This window comes from Electrophorus electricus, chromosome 3, assembly GCF_013358815.1.
Source record: "Electrophorus electricus isolate fEleEle1 chromosome 3, fEleEle1.pri, whole genome shotgun sequence".
In the NCBI taxonomy this organism is placed as follows: Eukaryota; Metazoa; Chordata; class Actinopteri; order Gymnotiformes; family Gymnotidae; genus Electrophorus; species Electrophorus electricus.
This window is the reverse complement of record NC_049537.1, coordinates 22,657,501-22,678,084: the sequence shown is the minus strand read 5'-3', so window position 1 is coordinate 22,678,084 and position 20,584 is coordinate 22,657,501. Positions and strand designations below refer to the sequence as shown.

The 20,584-nt window shown below is 49.5% G+C and overlaps 1 protein-coding gene across 5 annotated transcripts in view; it reads right to left on the bottom strand.

The window, feature by feature from the left end:
- Nucleotides 1-5,670: 5,670 nt before the first annotated feature.
- Nucleotides 5,671-20,584, bottom strand: part of sipa1l1 (signal-induced proliferation-associated 1 like 1) — a 59,466-nt gene continuing 44,552 nt past the window's right edge. For 3 of the 5 annotated variants that reach the window (XM_035524294.1, XM_035524295.1, XM_035524293.1), the window contains 14 exons: nt 19,114-19,693; nt 17,821-18,095; nt 17,415-17,696; nt 17,062-17,211; nt 16,615-16,736; nt 12,774-12,871; nt 12,077-12,555; nt 11,540-11,755; nt 10,472-10,634; nt 9,503-9,731; nt 9,031-9,204; nt 8,134-8,245; nt 7,956-8,037; nt 5,671-7,565 (listed from right to left, as the gene is read on the bottom strand). In XM_035524294.1, the coding sequence (XP_035380187.1) occupies nt 7,422-7,565; nt 7,956-8,037; nt 8,134-8,245; nt 9,031-9,204; nt 9,503-9,731; nt 10,472-10,634; nt 11,540-11,755; nt 12,077-12,555; nt 12,774-12,871; nt 16,615-16,736; nt 17,062-17,211; nt 17,415-17,696; nt 17,821-18,095; nt 19,114-19,693 (3,106 nt within the window). In that variant the 3' untranslated portion in view covers nt 5,671-7,421. The remainder of the gene's footprint in view (nt 7,566-7,955; nt 8,038-8,133; nt 8,246-9,030; nt 9,205-9,502; nt 9,732-10,471; nt 10,635-11,539; nt 11,756-12,076; nt 12,556-12,773; nt 12,872-16,614; nt 16,737-17,061; nt 17,212-17,414; nt 17,697-17,820; nt 18,096-19,113; nt 19,694-20,584) is intronic. The other 2 variants (XM_035524296.1, XM_026998460.2) reach the window with 2 other exon arrangements.

Here is a 20,584-nt window from a genome sequence, read left to right as displayed (position 1 = left end):
GGAAGCTTTTATCACACATAATAAGCCTCGGGTACAAAGCATTCACAAGCATTGAATAAAAGGTAACAAGAATGAGTTTCAAAGCAGTGTCTTGTGTGACCAGGTACTGGAGAATGAAGTCTACAAGTTACATCCGTAAATGCACAGATGGAAACAGAACATGAAGAACATGCAGCTCTCTGGGCCTCCTGACGGAGAGCCACATCGCCCTGCGATAGCTGGAGATCGGCACCATGGACGAAGCCCCGCCACACCGCCGATGCAGGCTGCACCTACTCCACCGCTGGCTCCGCCCTCTGGCTGGGCGAAACCCGCATGCAGAACCGTGCATATACCCACCCTGGGGGGAGACCCAAGTGTGGTTACTTTCCAGGTGTTGCGAGGAAAGATGGAACCTGCTCACCACCTGCAACCGCCAGCCAACCCTGTCCAACATGGCTCAGACGCAAAGGCCACCATTAGCCACAGATGACCAGGTAGCTTGTAGCTCACCTAGCTGCAGAAGGGCCACGTGTACGTTCGTGGGTGTGACTGAGGAGATGCCAAGTAGGATCTCACATAGGATCAGCTCCACTTCTCCATAAAATCACATTCATTACATCTACACATGAAAAAGGGAGGAACAAGGCCCTAGACCTGGCGCGGGCCGTTGAGACATTTCATATGCCTGTCCCGGTTCAGCTCTGGTAAGACATTATGGCTATTTGGTCTTTACTCCACCTAGACTAATGGAGGTCACTGCCTTGGAGATGGCTGGAGTACATTTGATGCATGCCCTGACCTCCTGTTTTCCAAAAGCTTTAAAAAGCAGTATCCACTTAAAGGGTCGAGCGGCAGGGGGGTGGTCTGTTGTAAGCACTTTATGCGAACTAATGCGAGAGATAGCGAGACTGGACTGTTCTTAGAGCATGATTCATTCCCTGCTTTGTTAAGAAGGGCTTTATCAGCGCTCGCCCAACGAGCGGCTTCTCTGCTGGGGGCTGACCAGCCATGAGAGGCCAAGTTATCTGTGTTTCCCCCACCACCCCCATCCCCCGCCAAAAAAAGAATAACCCCAAAGTTCCTTATCACATGCTTTAACCAGCTCGTTCCTGAGCTCAACAGGATGGACTCCAGCTCCTCCTGCCCTCTTCTGGGGCTCTTCACCCTGCAAAGCAGTGGGAAAGAAGTGGAGCGCATCGACTGTCATTTGTTGATATACTTTTTCCAGATCCGAATACGATTTTAGACAGATGTAGCCGCATTAAAAATAGAAAGAAAATCATCTCCGCTGACAAAAATGTGACTTACTGGAATCTAATAACCTAATCTACTCCATCCCCATAAAGCCATACGTAGAACAGCTTTTTATTGCCTCGTTGCTGGAGCTGAGCTCAGACGTGAAGTGGACTCATAACAATGAAACCCAATTTTCTGCTTGTGGCTTCGGTGGCTTGCCTAAGTGCAGGACAGGCTCGTCTAAATGAAAATGTGCAACTTGATGCAGAAAGATATCATGGGAAAATAATATGTGTCATCAAGCTAGCCCATTATTTAGTCCTCTTGTAGTTATGGCAGTGCACAAGAGAATAGCCCTGAGTTTTATGTGTGTTTCGCTAGCCCCAGTTACTCTCAAATGTCTTTCTGCTCTGGCTGTCTACAAAGCTGTGTTGACTGATTTGGGATTTGAACGTCCCAAGAGGGAGTTTAGTTTTATGGTTGTTTTTGTTTTTTCTGTACTTTTGCCTTCATTTTAAGCACATATTTAAGTAAATATATTTAAACTACATTTCTTGGGTAATTTTCCATTGGAACCTGGTCCAGTTATGTCTTTAATGCTGAATTTGTACTAAAGCAGCGAGTAGATGGATTTACGATCCACTAGAAACATCCTTATGGTCTAGCAGAAATTCAGATTGGCCAGTTTCCAAGCCACAGCACGTTAACCTGTCTTTAATCAGATTCATACTACAGGCATGGCACAGGGTTTAGCACATAAGCCCGAGAGGCTATTTAAAGATCGTCAGAATCATCAGAAGGCAATCCCCACTTAACTCAGCCTTGGCTGTCAGTCAGGACTATCTCGTGCTGGTAAATTACACTGGAATAAATATACAGCACATCCTCACACTCAGCCCTTCCGCCAGAGCCTGGGAGTTTGAGGGAGCAGCGCAGTAATGCTGTTCAAAGGATCGCACCCTTCCGGATTGAGATCGATGCCGGCATTCCTGGGATCATTTGGATCTGGTGGAGTAACTGCAGTATACTGTACATAAAGATGCAGAGGTAGTTAAAAAATGTAGTGTAGTACACAAAGTTTCCAGGTAAGCAGGATGTTTCAGTCTGTTATCCTTCATCAGCTACAAGCAAAGTGCTTCTGAAGCTTCATCAAGTAAAATAATTTTGTTCAAAATAAAAGCAGGGGTGGCAGGAGCCATGAGCACTGAACTGGAATGTTTTATTATTTATTTACATTCATTGAAGAAGCAAGGATTACCAGTCATTATGTTTGAATGCGAAACATTTAGATGCAGTTTTACTGGAATCTTAGTGGAATCAAACATGATACTTCACTTTTGTTCACTTTCAGCATGAACAGCCCCTCCCTTCTCACCCTCCCCCTGCCCCTAAACCACCACAAATCACCACAAAGGGCAGTATCTGAAACCCTCCAAGCCCCAGGCCAAATGAATAATTCACACCGCTGAGAGGGGAGATTTCAGTGTCCATGCACCTGGCTCCAAGCTCTCTAGTGGCCTAATGCACTTACATATGGAGTAAAGTGAATCATCCCCTATTCCACACAGGAAACAGCGGGCAGCTCTTGAGAGAGAAAGGTCTAATGAAGCCTGTACAAGCTGAAACTATGGTGTCAATGGGTGGTGTAGTGCCACCCCCTAGGCTCCTGGAGAGAAAGAAAATAATGATGAACAGGAATGCTATGGTATATGTGATTTAGGGTTCATGTGGGTGAAGAAGGCCTTCTGCTTTCTAACGGATATTTCTATAACTGATTGAAGGTACGGACAATAAAATTGCCCCAACATTAAGTGAGTCATGAATGCCACCTCTCTGCTCTAAAATTGCTTTGCTAAGTAGGAAATAACAGTCATACTTTTGCATAAGTCATTTTTTAATATCAATATCTGTATCTATTAAGATTAAAATCAACACCTCCAAAGACCCCACAGGTGCTATTACAGAACAAAAACTTTGTCAGTCTTCAGAAAAGTTGAGCAATTCCAGTTTCAGCTCCTGTTGAAGTTATATTGTATTATGTGTGTGTATGTGCATATACACATATATATATATACACATACACACACACACACACACACACACACACACACACACACACATATATATACACATATATATAGATATATCTATATATATACACACACATATATATATATATATATATATATATATATATATATATATATATATATATATATATATATATATATATATATAATGTACGTACGTACGTCGTACATGTGTATATATATATATATATATATATATATATATATATATATATATATATATATATATATATATATATATATATATATATATATATATATATTTTACATACACAAATCCAGTTGCATGATGAATCTTCTACAGGACAGATCAGCTGTTTTGACTTTTGACAGCATTTGTGGTTTTAGATCCAGCCATGAAATTGCAGCCAGTCATACATTGAACGTTGTTGCTCACGTAAGCACAATTTCTATCCAGGATCTTTAGCAAATACTGAAGTACTCTAATCAGATCAAAGTGGAAAGCCAGATAGTCCTGAGAGCTGGGTAGCTGACTGCATCTCGTCAGTGCTGCTGAAAGCATTCCAGCTCAGTCTCCTAGTATTCTCTCAAGGCTTTCACATATCCTGTTCCATTAGCTCCAGTGTATATAAGCACTCCTTTCAAACCCATTTCCCCTGCTTAAATGCCACTATTATTTCAATATTTTCCAACATCAGTGATATGTGATGCCATTCTATCCTGAACCCCCCAAAAATGTTAAAAACTTAATGGAAGTTGCTCAAATTCCCTTTATGCTGATAAGGCTGGCAGTCTCGCAATACCAAAGACCAGCAATTTCGTAGGACGCGTTAACCCCGGGTTAACAGACAAGGCTCCGTTTAAGCTGCCACAGATATTGAGAGTGGCAGTGTGGCAGCGGCAGTGGCAGCAGGCTGTATCGCTGAGCAGCCAGATAGGCAAGCGGGAGTCCCCGCACCACCGCTCCCCCACACCCGCTTCAGCCAATGACTCACGGCAAGGTGCAATCTTCCTCGCTGCTACCGTGACAACCACAAAAAATTGTTTTTAAAAGGTATCTGCCCACTGATGGCCTTGGGGTACGGGGGACACAAAAGTTGCATGCGTGGAAGACGAAAGTGGCGTTAGGCAAAAAAAAACACAAGGAGACCGCGCGTTACATTCACCTGTGAATATAAATTAATTTATTGGTCCAGAAAGCAATGGCAGGTTACACCTCATATAGCGGGCGGCAAGCAACAGCCTATCATTTTGACCACTTCATGAAAAATTACAGCACCTCAAATCAATTATTTTTATTTTGTTTTCATTTATTTAGGAAACTTTAATACTGTTAACACTGGAAATCGTCTTTTTAAACCTCTACACTTTACAAATAAAATGCACAGTATATGTAAACAGTACTTCTTGTTAAATATAATGCTCCTTTGAAAATGTGCACATCATTAAAAACACGACTCCTCAGATATGTCTAGGCGAGAGGGCGTGTGGCGGAACATCTACTGAGACCTTCAATGAGCAGTAAAGAGGGAGAGAAGCATGGTCCAAGCCTCTTCTGCCTTAGAAGTGACGACACACATGGTAGGAGAGGCGAGGATTTTATGAAGTTTAGTGGTCCTATCAACCTTTAACTATCAACTGAGAGCAATAATAAATCTATACATATACAAAAAAAAAAAAAAAAAAAAACTTACAGTGCAAAGGAATTTGAATTAAGAGAAGACCAAAAAGAGAAAAAAAAAATTTCACATTCCCACAGTCCAATTTACCTTTTCAAATGAAACTGAACTTAAAACAAAATACACTGGAATCTTATATGAGGCAAAATTTCTGAGCTATTAAAAATAATCACATTCTCAGCAGTCAGAGAGCTAGACAGCTCTCGTTACAACCTTCCTGACTGAAGAAGAATGAAACTATAGCAGAGAAAGGGAACACATTTATTATCACTTATTAATTCAGACAGTCATTCTCTAGAGTGTACAGCACTGAACCCTATGTGGAGGCTGTGCGGGATTTCAGCTGAGGGTGCGAGAAGGCCTGGAGAGAGATTGTCGTGTTTGGTTACCTGCTGGCAGCAGAGGGGGTATGCCAGAACGCATCAAATGATTCCTAGAACAGAACCAATAATCTCTACTCACTGTCAAATTCAAAATTCAACTCGCTTTGCCGGGGCTGCTTCTGATCTCGTGAGCTCAATCTGGCTGTGAGAAATAGTGTCGTCTCTGAGCAGACGCGAGAGCCACGCTCACTCTGGGAGCTCTCCAAGAGCTTAAGTGAGCAGTAGAAATCCCCAGTTGACCACAGCCCAGCGGTACCTACGCTCACCGCAGCACAGGGGGTGCTGGTATACCAGGAGGCAACTGTGTGGTCAGACCACTGACCTTTCTGTGGTCAAAAAACGCCCCCATGTTTGGAAGGTGGGTGGGCGGAGGGTACTTCAAATGCTGGCCGGGAGAGATGTGAGAAACGCAGTGCTGGGAGGGAGAGCTCAGGGCACGGCTGCTCAGCTGTATCCATTACAGACAGGAGCGCTGTCCAACCAAGCCTCCCTGGCCACCGCGGTAGGTCATGCGCTTCCTGGTTCATCAGGAGCGCCCGCTGCTGACGGAAGCGAGCGGGTCCGTGCGCTTGGTGGGATCTCAGCAGATCCCCACATCAGGTCAGCCTTAGGTGAGGGAGGCACAGCGCAAGCTTATGAAAGAGCCTGCTGTGCTGCCTTCACCCTGCGGCTTTCAGAAGCTCCTCCTCCCACTTTCCTCCTACTGCCACAACATGAAGGTCACTTCAGGCGTTTCTGAAATGAACATACTGACCTGAACTTGATTTTCTACACCATTAGTTCAGGGCTACTCTAAGACTGCAATGGTAAACGCAATTTCTTGGAACATCTGAACACAAACCGAAATACAGATTATAGCAAAAAAGTCGAGTGAAGACCACTTTTCACCACTAGATGGCACTAAGGCAACACAACGATAGCAGGCCAGGGCACCACAAACATACAAAAGATAAACAACATCAGGCTGAATTCTGCTGAAATTAATTCAAATAAAAATTTAAAAACCTTGGAAAGGAATGAGCACTTTTTTTGGAAAGTAAACACTGGTGTACTGTATAGAGTAACGTATTTATTTGTAATAGAAATGAAATAAATAACTGAATTGTTCTCCAAACATTTCTCTTTGAATTCCAGGTCACATGTGGAGACATGGTGCTTTCGTACCACAGGCTTGAGATGCTCGATTGCTTTGTGTGAGACGGGTCCCGGCAGGATTTTTACACTTCAGTCAGAGTCTGGCGAAGCAGACGCATCAGAGACATGGGACTGCCCGCTATTGCTCGCGAGACGTGCTGGGACGACAGAGGAGGCTCGCTACGTGTAGGTCACCTTGCGGCACGTCCAAAGATGCGCAGCGTTGCTCGTCTGGAGAGCGACCAGCTGGGGCTGCAGCGGAGGTCCACGCCGCATGAGCTGCCTCACTAGGGCAGAGGCAGCTGAAAGAAACGAAGAAGAAAAAAGAAAACAAGCTCCAAAATAAAGCCCCACAGTGACTCAGCAAAAAAATTCACGTCATGGCAAAAGGCAGCTCTTGAAGCGCAAAAACAAACAACAGTTCCTTCACGAAGCACGTCTCGGCAAAGAGGGCGTAGCCACCACCACCTTAGCTGCACCCGCGGCTGAGTGCGACAGTGATCCCTGGGGGAAAGAGCGCCGCAGGGCGGATGGACCGGCCTGGCGGGCAGACACTGGGGAGCTGGCCTACGTCTCCGAACGAGAAGTGCCGTGAAGGAAGTAGCGAGGCCTGCGGGTGCCTTCCTTTCCCACCTGAGAGAAGACGGCATCCTTCGCTGGTGAGCGAGGAGCAAGAATTCTTCCAGTCATGAGTACAGTGAGGGTCAAAGAGGGACCGAGGGACTTTTTGTGCCGTTTCTGAGTCCGTCTCTGTTGAGCCAGAACGGGAAATGCTCGGGGGTCTGTAGTGTTGTCGTGTGGCAAGCAGAGATCTGCGCTCACGTCAGTCCCAGTGGTCAAGCCCTGAGCGGCAGGGAGTCATCCGTCCGGAACACCACCCATCCCACCCCATATTCCACCCACCCTGCAGCCTCCACCCTGGCCCTGTCCCCTCCCGGGCTCGGGCACGTTCCAGCTCAGTTCAGGTCAATGGTGTTGAACACCCACTCGGTGAACTTCTTGAGCTTGGCGGCAGAGCTCTGCGCCTCCTCCTGCAGCCGCTGGTTGTCCTCCCACAGACGCTTGACTTGAGCCTGGAGCTTCATCTTCTCCTCTCGCTCCTGCGGAGACGGGCGACAGTCATAGAGGTCAGAGAGAACATACACAAACCTGCAGTGTCACAGAAGCAGGCGAGCTTTTGAAATGCGAGAAAAGGATCAGAAGATCAAGCGTCTATCCTTGGGAATTTAATAGGCATTCTGAGTGCAAATACGTGCCAAAAAAATAAGGCTTTGTATCTGCTACATCCAGAAACGACAGAACATTTCAAGAATACGAGCTTTATAACCCCGGAACAAAGTAAAGCGTTCAGCTACCACATGCCAAGGGCTCGGCCGTAGGCAATACTGAGTGCACTCTTACTGACACTTAACGCGCTTTATTAGACTGATGTGCTGTGGGTCTGTGCACAAATGAGAATCACAGGCTTTCTACAGACACATTTCCTTCACCTTCTTCAGGTCATCCTGAAGCATCTTCACCATGGCCTCCAGCTGAGACACCTTCCCCGCATAACTCACAGACCCCTCGCTGCTGCACAGGGCAGGGAGAGAGCGAAAGAGGACTTAGCGTGGCTGAGTGTGTGCAGATGGGTGTTGTGACGGGGTGGGATGGGGCAGGGAAGAGCACCTGGGAGAGGGTCTGGAGTGCGCCACGGCCTGCAGGTCCACCTGCTGGGGGCTGAGCGAGGAATCACCGCGGTGACTGATGTCCTGAGAGCTGTACACAAAGCCTCTCTGCACTGAGGCGGGGGGTGGGCGGGGGGGGGATAGGAGCATAAGATTCAGGATGAGGGAGAAAGAGGATGTGATAATGAAAGATAAGAGAGACAGATGGGAATGTGATAATGGAAGATGAAGGAGAATGAGATGAGAATGTGATAATGGAAGATGTGACAGAGTTACTCCAAATATGCTGAAAGCAGTGTTAGCCATATGACAAGTGGGCCCACGTGCTTCACCCAGAGCCCTGCGCTTCAACCCCACATCTGTCTGAGTGGCACAGGGAATACAGTGTCAAAGATTTCAAACGTTTGCGTACCAGACATGACGGACAACTGTTCGGGAGGGGACGGAATATTCTGATAAGAACTATACACAAAGGCAAACGCAAGCAGGAAGAATCGGATCTGTTGAAGCCTTTATACGGGCTACCGACCCACTGACGCTAACGCAAGCTTTACGTAGGATTTGGACCTGCAATTTACATTGAAATAAAAAAAAAAAAAATGGGGAAAGCCCATTTTGGAAAGTCTCCAGTTATTTAGTCTATTCATATCAAATGCCCACAGGACCATGACGAACCTAATTAGAAAGCATGCACTGATTTAGCTTCCCTGGGGCTTTAATATCTTCACCCATTTCAGCTGTGGTAATGCAACATCACACTGAGCAACCCAGATGACCTCCCCCCCACTGTGGCCTTCAGGCATCGCACAAACACACGCACCACGTAGAGACCGTGGGCTGACAGCAGTGCAGGGCTGTGTGTGAAGCAAGGCTGAGAGAATGAGGAAGAGTAGCTCACTGCGCTGGGGTCGCCCCTCACCCTCGAAGGCATTGGCTGCATCTACAAGGTGTGTCCAGTCCAGGCCACTGTCGGTGTCGGCATCGGGCAGGGGCATGAGGCCCAGCTCGGGGGATGGCAGCCTCTGGCGCTCATGCAGGTCTGCTAGAGAGGTGTCAGACGCGTAGAGGTCACCTGACCCACAGCCAACGAGAAAACATGACACGGTGTGAGCTGAGTTCAGATATGATGCATGCTACAATGAAAGTTAGTTACATATGACAACATACAATGATAATCTCACAACATTAAACATTAATCATTCTTCTTAAGTTAAAACTGTAGACAATTTTGGGGAGGGGAGATGATCCAATCATATCAGACTGAATTCATACACCATTAAAGTGCGGCATCCAGAACTACTTTCCTCTCCGTTCCAGTGGAACGGTTCCCTCCCTGTGTGCAGCGGAAGCCAGAGCCTGGACCTGCTCACCATGCATCCTGATGCCCAGTTTGTAGGAGGGTCTGCGGAGAGGGGCCCCGCGGGTGGTGGGCGAGCGGGGCAACGTGGAGCAGCTGAAGAGCACGTCGCTGGCCAGGGCCTGCTCCAGCACGGCGTCGCCCAGCGGCGGCAGGCGCTGACCTCGGTAGATGCTCTCGTCCGACAGCGTGCGCTGCAGGGAGCGGCGGCCAGTACCCGCCGAACCAGAGGAGGAAGACGGCTGGAGGGGAAGAGGGGGGGTTAAAGAAGGGGAGGGCAGTGAGAGAGGGAGGGTGAGAGGAGGACAGATAGAGGAATGGAGGTGGTGATAGAAGAGAGGAAGAAGATAAGGACAGACAGATCAAGTGGAAAAGGAGCCTTTAGACAGGAAAAGAGCCAAGATGTCAGAAGTGCAGAGGAGGAATATGCGCTCCTCTTGCCGTCCACGCTTGCATCTTAACGACAGCGCTGCTAGAGAAGAACCGGAGCGGAACAGCACAGGCTGGGCAGACATGACGGGCTCTTCTCAGTTCTGATTTTCTCTCACACTTGACTGTTCATGCTCATGTATCATATCAATGCAAATGTCTTTCATTAGAAGAACCTGCTTGATCACAAAATGTATGAACCATGAGTAAAAAATATTTCAATACAATCAGTTGTGAAATGTACGCTGCAAATGTTCACGGCAAAGGAGGAGGTGCTGTGGCTGTCCAAAAAAAAACAAAACACCTCACATCAAAAACAAGTTGAATCCCCAAATTGGATTGAGAATTTTCAGACTTGTGTGTTCACACTACGTAGACAAATAAATCAGATTTGTGCCTCTACCACCTTAAAGTATGACTGCAGTGAAAGTACACACATGCATGGGCTTAGGCTGTTTGAATGCTTGGACACTGAGCTGCAGTGGAAGAACTGGCCTGCAGGTAGTGCTCATCCCCAGCTGAGGAAGGTGGGGTCGGAGGCGAGGGGGGGTACCTTGTCCTCGTAGCGGATGGTGGGAGGGCTGTCCAATGTGATGAGCTTCTTCAGGTCCTCCTCCACAGTGGACTTGCCCATTGGCTGAGGAGAGTGCAGGTCTCGGAGAGAGGGGCGGGGCTGAGGAGTAGGTCCGCTCTCCGCCCCCTCACCCTGAGGCCTCCTGGAAAACGGCGAATGAAAAACGCTTTCAGACACAAAGTACCAGCACCCTCTAATGTGGATGAAACACAGACACTCCTATACAAGCATAATTTAAAGGAACTGAATTTTCATAACCAAGAATCATGACATAAGAAGAACTCTCTAATGTGCAAGTTTAATGCAAATTTTAAGATGTTGATATAGTGAGTGTTTCAATGGTATAGCCTGGATTCTGAGTTGTTATTCTCCTGAAAACTGACCTTGGCATTTATACTGTTGCTGCACAAATGTATTTATTATCCGTGTATTTGCTTTCACACTGTGTCATACTGATCTTTCTCCACAGGGAGGCAATAATGCAGCACTGTAAAACAGCAGTAGTGCACAAGAAAAATGCACCATGATGAAGAGGTTCTTCTTGCATAACCTGCTAATTCCATTTTACCACATGAAGTCTTACCACAATAACAGCTGAAGTGAGCTAGAAGGTGAGCACGCTAATTTTTCCTAAACCCAATTCTTCAGTGTGAAATTACACGGACCAGGGAATCAAAAAACAGAACTGTGGAACAGAATAGCAAATGCTCACTTAGCTCATGCAAAGTGACTCATTCACTGTCCTTTTCATGCACAACCCACAGTCTAAACAGTGTATATGATTATGTAATAACAGGTCTTCTTGTAATGCCCCACAGGAGCAGGTAGAAGGGCATGCACACCATGCTGTGGCTAGCTCTGAGCCAACTCAAGGAACACCCATGAAACAGAACCTGTATTCTGTAGTGGAGCCACTATTACTTGAACCCCGAATCATAATTAGCAGGCCAGTAATTAGAGGTTCCTGGCTGAGGCTCTTATGCACCCCCCCCCCCCCCAAGCTCCAATGTCCACCCCCTGCCCCGCTTTTATGGACGTCCGGCTTACTTGCGAGTATCCCCAAAGTCCACAGAGTTGATAGTGCTGCCCGGCTTCCTCCAGCCAATCAGGTACTTGCTGGTGGCTCCCTGGCGGGGGTAGAAGCTTTTGGGGCCGGCGGAGATGGCGCTCTGCGAGGAGCAGGGCGAGGTGGCCGAGGGGGAGTCGTCGCGTGGTGAGCTGTGGCAGGAGCTGAGCGCGCCGGGGCTCCCCGAGTGCCGTGAGCTGCATGTGCACACATGCACGCACGCATTCACAGCAGTAAGGCTTAAGGCACCACACTGGCATTTCTAAATCAAACCTGCAGCTTACCCAGCAAAATCTCCCCAATGAGGTCCAAACAAGCACGTAGTGAAATGACTGATGCATAGTCAAACAGACTTATGGAATGACTTGTGTCTATCGCAGCTTTTTTGGCCAGCAAATGCATATCAACATGTTAAAGGAATGACCGACGATGACCATTTCACTCTTGACAGCTGGAGTTCACAAGTTAGCAGCTGTTCAGATTAATGTACGTGAACGTGACTGTGAATGAGTGCGTACCTGGAGTGGGAGGCCATGTCTCCGAGGTTGTAGGAGCTTCCATCCCTCACCAGGAGGTGCGTGGGCGGGCTACGGGCGGGCGGCCCGTGGATGGCCTGCCCGTCAGCGGAGGATGCAGACGACTCCGCTGCCGTGGGGGACCTCTCCAGTACGCGCCGTCCACCATCGGGCTGGCCATGCCAGGGCGAGGCGGCCCTCTCCCGGGCTACAGGGCCGGACACACCCAGCAGGGAAGTGGAGCTGCCGTGGGGTGGACCGTGAGGCTGGCCGTGGGGCGGGCCGTAGGCCGGGGCGTCGATGCCGCTGTCAGCCGAGGCGCCCTGCAGGTAGCCGCCGCCTCCCAGGCCATTGGGCTCGGACTCACCGGCGTCGGCCGGGCCGGCCCCACCCAGCTCGTACCACTTTTCATCGCTGTGTCCGCCGCTGGATGCCGTGCTGGAGAGGGTGTTGCTGCTCGAGTGCGAGTAGGGGCCCTCCGACTGGAACAGGGAAGGGAGGAAGCGAAACCATCGAAATAATGAAACGCACAACCATACCGGCCAATGGCACAATGGCTATCATCATGGGAGCCGCTCCGCAGGAGTCCAAAGTGACCCAGCATGCCAGAGGCTCCTGCGATTTCACAGCCGGTAAGTGATGCTGAGAAACCATTTACATTCAGAAGTGGAGGGGTGGGCAAGCCCAGAGCCAAGCCCACCTGACTACTCTTCTTCGGGGAGAGATGAATGACCTGATCCTGCCTCTGGATGCGCGGGCCTCCCGAGTAGCCTGGGCCGGACTTAGAGACTGGGGCATCTGAGCACAGAGACACATCCAACAGCATGTTCAGAGCACGCTTAACAGATAACCAGATGATGAGTTTAGAAAACAAGGGGCCATCAGTAAGAAGGGGGGGAGATGTACTATAAACACTCGAGCCGCATCACACCCCACCCCACACACACCCAGAGGCAAACATTCACAGGCCCCATACGGTAACCCTGGAAGCTCGATCAGTTCGACTTCCCATGAAGTGCGATTTAAAGATGAGCTCTAGGGTGTCTGGGCCTTACGTCTTCACGGCAGTGTATTCAGTGGAAACGAAGCTGTTGTGTAAATGCTGCGGCGTTACACAACAGCCAGCATAACAAAAATAGATGGAGCAAGCAGTTATGGATAGCTTCAGGAGGAGGAAGCAAGGTACTTCCTCAAGCCCTTTATTAAAAACCTTCGAATGAACTAAAAACCTTAAAACAAAAGATTATAGAAACATTACACACAAATAAAATAGAAAAAACAACTGCATGTTGTCCCACTAATGACAAAACAGGGTTGCCATATAATATTTTGATTCGTTATTCCTGTTTTGATGAGAATAAGTTAGCTCATGAGAGAGAGAGAGAGAGAGAGAGAGAAAGAGAGAGAGAGAGAGAGAGAGAGAGAGAGAGAGAGAGAGAGAGAGATTTCCACATCTCAGAGGGTCCAGTTCCATGTGTGCTTCTGCGTATGGTGCCCCCGCTTTAGCACTCAACTGCTTTGGCTTTGTGCCCCAGCACGAGATGTTAAGCTAAAATGATGACAAAGACGTTCCGTGCACAGGTCATCATAGGGTTCCCACTCAAAGTCAAATGTCAAATTCCATGAATTCTCCCTGGCTTAAACTAACTGAAAAGCTTTTCATGACCTAACTAAAGGAAAAACAATCCACATGTGTCAAAGTATGCATAACAACAATTCACAAAATATGGGAAATGTATGAAAATATTAAATTTTGTTAAATGGCAACTAAAATTTTAAAGATGCTACAAACAAAATTCCCTGATATTCCATGGCTTAACCACAAAATGATTAAATCTTCTAGCTTTCCATGCCTGGAATATACTTTTCAAAATTGCATGATATTACAAAAATACATTGACCTGTAGAAACCCTGACATCAGCTTCCATTTAAGACAGTGTGCATGTGTATCAGGAGGTGAACATTCAGCCCTCCCATTTTAGGGGAGCAGGTCGGCCGTGGGTCATTGCAGCCCTGGCATGCGAACACCCATTCAGGCAGACCAAACAGGTCCACAGAGCCAATGCATTCAGTGTGTCCAAAGCAAAGGCATGCTGCACTGGAAATCTCAGCCAGCAGCCAGCACACCACAGACGTCCACAGCTCTGGATGAACCAAAACATGCCTTCAGCCTCGAGGAACGACGGACGTGTGAAAAGACACCATAAAAAGAAACGCATCATCGTGATCTCAGAGTGCTTACCACGAGACGCAAACCACCAGCGCGTCTCAAAAATAGCCTTAGTAAGGCGGCGGCCTTCTGAAAATAGTGTTGTTAGCAGCTGAAAAGATAATCAGCCTGTACTAAAATAATGCAAAGAGGAAAGTATGAGGAAAATAGAGAGATACATGAGGCGAGGAAATACAAAACAGAATTCACTCTGCACCTCGGTCAACCTCGGTCACTGTTTCGTTCCCAGCCCAGTGTGCAGTTCAGAAGCAAGCCGACAAAAATCCCGGCATGCATCCTGTGCCACTACACGTTACACACTGCTCGACCCTGAAGCCAGTCCACACAATACAGTTTGCGTACGCTATGTTTTGTCAACGCGCCATTGGGACAACGTCAAATTGTGACCTGAAGGAGGGCCTTTTCCTGTTTGCACATCCGTTAAACCTGCAGGGCATTTGCAGAATGGCACGAGGTGGGAGGTTATGAGTGAAAAGCTCTTCCCTTCAGTTTGTACCAACCCCCCTTCCTGTCCACATCCTTCTACACGCCATCAGACGTCACCACTGGGGCAGGCAAAGTCAGAAAGTATGAACTTCCAAATCAGTTACATCAACGCTTACATAATCTCAAAAAACTACATACATACTGAGTACATAGTATCCATCACCTTAGAATAAACAGTAGGAAGGCAGATGTCACATTTAATTGTCATAATGCAACAAAACATATCTGGACCTCAATGCACAAATAGGTAAATCTTACAGAACACTATTGCGGCTGAAAAGGATTCTGCAGTAATGTGTGGAACAGGACAGGAAGTGAGCACTGGCTGCTGGTGACCTGAACACCTCCAACCCTGAAAGAGGAGGAGAACTCACGGCTCCGGCCGTGCACCTGCTAGGTGGGGCTCCTGGAGGACCCGGGATGTGATCACTGTGGGTCACACCTTGAGACAGTGGAGAGGGCAGGACATGAGAGACAGCCAAAAGGTCAGTGTAAGAACAGGAAGTCGACATCACCACAAGAGAGACTCAACCAAAAATAAAATAATGAGGGAATTCCTGTCAACATGATGTCCAGGAAAGGAAAGAGGAAAATACACATTCCTGTACATCCTGTATCTGCAGTTGCTGACAACATTTCTGCATTCTGCTCTTCACTGCGCACAGGTTAGTTTCAAAGAACACACCAGTAGACCATCCCACATCCCAGAGTCCAGCGCTGTTTTAGCGATACCAATGCACTTGAGAGGCAGTGCCAGGAAGCATGTGTTTCTGAGCAACGTAATGAGTGTGTCATAGCAAGAGCAGTGAGAACTGAAGACTAGCAAGACCTGAAGTTGAGAGCCTATCAAACAGGAGGCCCTCAAAATGCAAGCACAGTGCATCAGTGGGGTACCCGTGTTAAAGACAGCTGAAGGTCCTACTGTATTTACCCCATTACTTCGGGAAAAAAGTGTGTACGTGTATGTGTGCACTGGACTCTATATGAGGCCATTCTGTGTGTGCAGGACTAAAATGCTGCTTGTTGTGTGTGTGTGTGTGTGTGTGTGTGTGTGTGTGTGTGTGTGTGTGTTCAGGGTGTGCTGTGGCTGGGAGATCACAGGTCTGCCTGCTTACTGGACAGACTAGCTTGAGAATGGGAAGAGAGCCCACACAGCCCACTGCTCCAATTACTGCAATTACTGCACATTGGACAAAAGATACCACCACCACGACCAAACAACGAAGAACTGCTGAGGAAAAGCACTGAGCCGGGCAGAAAGAATTTTGGCCCCAGGCTGGAAGAAGCTCCAGAGAGAGACTTCATTAGCATGCAATTTCCTTTTCAGATGTTTCTGAGGAGCAACATGAACACGCAAGCACATGCACACGGACACGTGGACACGCAAGACGCACGAGCACACACAGAGGCACATGCACATACGGACACAGACGCGCATGCACAGACTCGAGCACACAGAGGCACGCAAGTGCACAGATGCACGATTATGCATGCATGCACAGACAGGCAGAGACACAGCTGTTTGTAGTAGAGCTGGGGGGGGGGGGGCTGAGAGGCAGTGCTACAAGAACATCTATGCCACTGATGGGTTCAGTCCATTATTCTCTTTATCCGAAACACATCTCTGTTACACACGTCAGACTATTTTCAGTTGATAACTTGCTTATAAATAATGTCTGAACCACTATTCCCTACTGATGTTTTTTGTAACATGGCCCCGACCCCCTTAGTGAGCACACTGAACCTTCTCATCATTAACCATGTGCATTAGTTCATCGCCTGCCACACAGCTGCTGAGGTGGGACTGGTAGGGCTGGCTCTAACCTGCTGAAGCCCGCTCCGAGTCCTCCACACGGGGCCAGCTCGGGGTGGACTTGCCACTGCCGCCTCCCTCGGCCATCAGCTGCCGCTCTACCGGGAGTGGAGAGTGTCTGCTGGGCCCAAATCTGAAACACACACGCGCGCGCACACACACAGACACACACAGACACACACAGACACACACAGACACACACAGACACACACAGACACACACACACTATATAAGCTGTGGTAAGAACTTAATTTTTTTTCATGGGTTGACCATGGATAACCTAGCCCACACCCCATTCAATCTTTGTCTTCTCAAGTTTCTGTGGTTTACCATGGCACAGGAGAGAGAGGACAAACTGACATACACTGACAGCCCAATGAAAAAACGAAGGGAGCTGAGGGGGTGGTGGGGGAGACAGAGAGAGCGAGAGTGTGTTGTTGTAGCTCAGAGAGCCTCACCCCTCAGGCATGGACTTCTGTCTCCAGTGGGCGGAGCTTCCCGAGCTGGATTCGCTGGGGCAGAGGTTGCTGGGCGAGCTGCGGTTGTGAGGGGCGCGGCCCATTGCGATGGAGGAGGAGAGGGCGTAGTTCTCCGAGCCGGGAGACATCCTGAGACAGGAGGGGAAAGAGGTGCGCGGGGAGAGCGAGGGGGAGGGAGGGAGCGAGACAAACCCAAACAGAAGGGCCGTTAGAGGAAAGAGAAGGAAAAGGAACACAAGGTGGTGCAAAGGAGTGGGGGAAAAACAAGGCAGCCAACAGGACAGCTTGGCAGGCGGCCGGAGCCGAGACCCCCCTCCCATGGACATACGAACCTCTTGGAATCGAGGGGGCGGCCATCGCTGGACACGCTGCGGGGGATGGCGGGCCGCTCGGCGGAGAGCGTCTTGCCTATGCTGGCGCCCAGGCTGACGGCGCGGTTGGGCGTGCCGGTGTGGCTCTGGGGCGAGGCGGACAGCGACTGCTGCGGGCTGGACGACGTGCGGTTCCACTTGTTGTTGTTGCTGCGGAAGGGGAACTTGTACTCGAAGGAGCCGCCGTCGCTGCCGCTGCTCTTGTACTCGGCCACGGGCGCGCGGTACAGCTCCGAGCAGCCCCTGTGGGTGGAGGGGGATGGGTTAGACAGGGAGCGGACGAGGAGGGGTAGGGCTCAGCAGGGGGGAAGGGCTGAGAACTACATTTCCCAGCGAGGCACGGCCTGTTTGGCGCCGGTTTCCGCACCTGCGGGGCGTGGCATCCTCGTGCGGTGGGATGATCACCACCTTGACGGTGACGGAGGTGCGCAGCAGGTCGATCATCTGCTCGTGCGAGAGCGTGGCCACCGCCACCTTGCAAATCTCCACGAGGCGGCTGCCCTGCCGCAGCCCTGCCTGCCAGGCGTAGCCGTAGGGCTCCACCTCCGCCACCACACCTTCGTAGTTGACGTGGAAGCCCAGCTGGCCCAGACCATTCCGACGCAGGGTCATCTCCGACGTCTCGCAGCCCTTAGTCAGGTACTGAGGGATAGGGGCACAAGGAGAAGGGGGTGGGGGGTGGGGTGTAGAGGTCAAACACCGGCGTGCTGGATTGAGACCACCATCGTTCACTTGAACTCGTAAATCTTCATAGAGGAATCTGAAGCCTGAAGGGCAACATGACATCTACCCTAATTATCTTGTATTACACAACACTGAATAAATCATGATGTCAGACGCTTTATTGTGGATTAGATGAAATGTTTTAATTTAAATTAGGCTTAGAATCAGATCAGGTCTCTGCTAAGGAAGCATGTTCCACATGCCAATCTTGATTCTCTCTGTGGGGCTTCTGTAAAAGAAGACACTGCAGTATTGAACCAGCTTTTTCCACCCGCATTAAACGGGATCGGGTCCCATTCGTCTCCTGGTCCGCACGGGATTAGCGTTGAGCTAAACTAGAACTAAACCGCCTTGTCCACAGGAAGGCTCCACTCTGAGCACTTGCTAACTGAGCCTTTTCAGATTTCTCGGCGCCTGGAAAAGCAGCCGTGAAAGCTCATTCCGCCGAGCAGTTGCCATGGCAGCAGCTCCTGCAACTCGCCGAGTGTCATCATGGGCAGGGGGCCAAAGCGAAAGTACATTCCAGCCTCCTCACGATTTCGCGCATGCCTGCCCGTGTGCAGGACAAGGCCCTCTCGCAGCCCAGACCCTCGATATCATTAGCATGAAAGGCTCTCCACAAAAAATTAGGCCGAGTCTGGCCAAACAGGCAGCCGAGCGGCATGCGGTTCGGGGAAGCAGACGCTGGAGTGCTCTGGGGATGCACTCTGGCAACGTGAAAACCCCGGCCTACAGCCTGGCTGGACTCGGAGCCTGCCAAATGGCAGGGAAGCCCCATGGGGTGGGTTCCCCTGTGGGGGAAGCGGTTTTAAAATCCTAAGAGTGCCCGCCCCGATATACAGTTTGATGCGATCCTCAAGCATCCCTCAAATGCCGATACAACCCCAACGGAGACCAGCCCCCAAGAACCCACTCCCCACCCTCCCTGCCCACTCACCTCAAGCCGCTTGACCACCTCTCGGAAGTCCTCTGTGTTATTGTTGATGGAGCGCAGCGAGACGTTCTCACCGCGCTCGTAGTAGATCTTCATGGAGGCTGGGCTGCCCAGCGTCCAGCCGATGACGTCGCGCACAGCGCAGTTGAACACCACCGCCTTGGCCTCAGGGTCCACTAGGATGAGGAAGTCGTTGGAGATGGCCAGCAGGGCCTCCAGCTCTCCGCCGGCACCATGGTCTTCGGCGTGCACGGCCCAGGTGATGGCCCCTGGGCTGCGCAGCTCTGCGCCTGGGTATGGGCGGCTCTTCTCCTTGCGCTTGTGGGCCAGAGAGATGAAGGGGAACTTGCCGGAGGGATCGATGGGCGTGCTGGTGACGTGGCGCTCAGCCAGGTCGCGCAAATACTCCTGGCGTGTGCGCGTTGCCATGGCGCGGAACTTGTCCGACTTGTGAGCAGCATTCTCTGCGTTGATCACCTTGGCCAGTAGGAAGTCCCGGAAGACCGTGGACTTGGGGAACTTGGCATCTTCTGGGATGGGTGGCCCGAATGCGGGGACGTCCCGGGAACGAGCTACTGCCACACTGCAGGGGGATGCAGTTAACGATGAAGTTTCAACAAATATTCAATAAAGAGAAGGAAAAGAGAATTTTAAACATTATTCAATAAATAAATAAGTGTCCTGTGGGGCAGGGGACAAGCAACACCATCATCAAACTACACTGAAGGCCTTCAGGTTTATGGATGAGCAGAGCATTTTCCCAGAGACCTTGCTGGCTACTATGTGAACGCAATAAAATTTTCCCTCTTTCCAGGGGCTTTGCCATATGGATAAAAATGAATCTTTATCCATTCTAAGAATTTGGACTCGTCATCAATATACGACTGTCAAAAACCTCTGTAAATTGACACGCAGCTAAAAGAAAATACTGAATCGCAGCTTCGAAAGAAACTTCTGCTCCTTGAGAGCACTCGTTCCACAGGGGAGGCTTTGTGGGAGTAAACTTGCAAAGCCTTTGCAAACACTACAGAAAAACCGGATCTCAGCATGAACGTTGCGTTTCTGTACTGTGTATGTGAAAAGCCTCCCACTCTCTCTCTCTCTCTCTCTCTCTCTTTCTCTCCCTCTCTCTCACTCCCTAGCCCTCTCCCCTCACGCGTTTCCCTCATTAAGCCTCTGGAATGGACATCTAAAGCTTTCTGCTCCGTCTGGTATGCGTGGAATGCGTGAGCGGTCAGCCGGCCTGGACTTTAATGAGGTCTGCTGAAGTCGGGCTCCCTCGGCCACAGCGACAGAAAGGAAAGATGGGGAGGTGAAGGGCAGTTCATGAGCAGGATGCCTACTGAGAGTGAGAGATGCCCTGAGATTCTTTATTGAACCCTTTGTCTTGGAAAGCAAGGACAAAGCTAATCCTCTGCAAACGCCAACGCTACACATGTGATGACTGCTTCTCTATACGTTTCGGATGATTTTC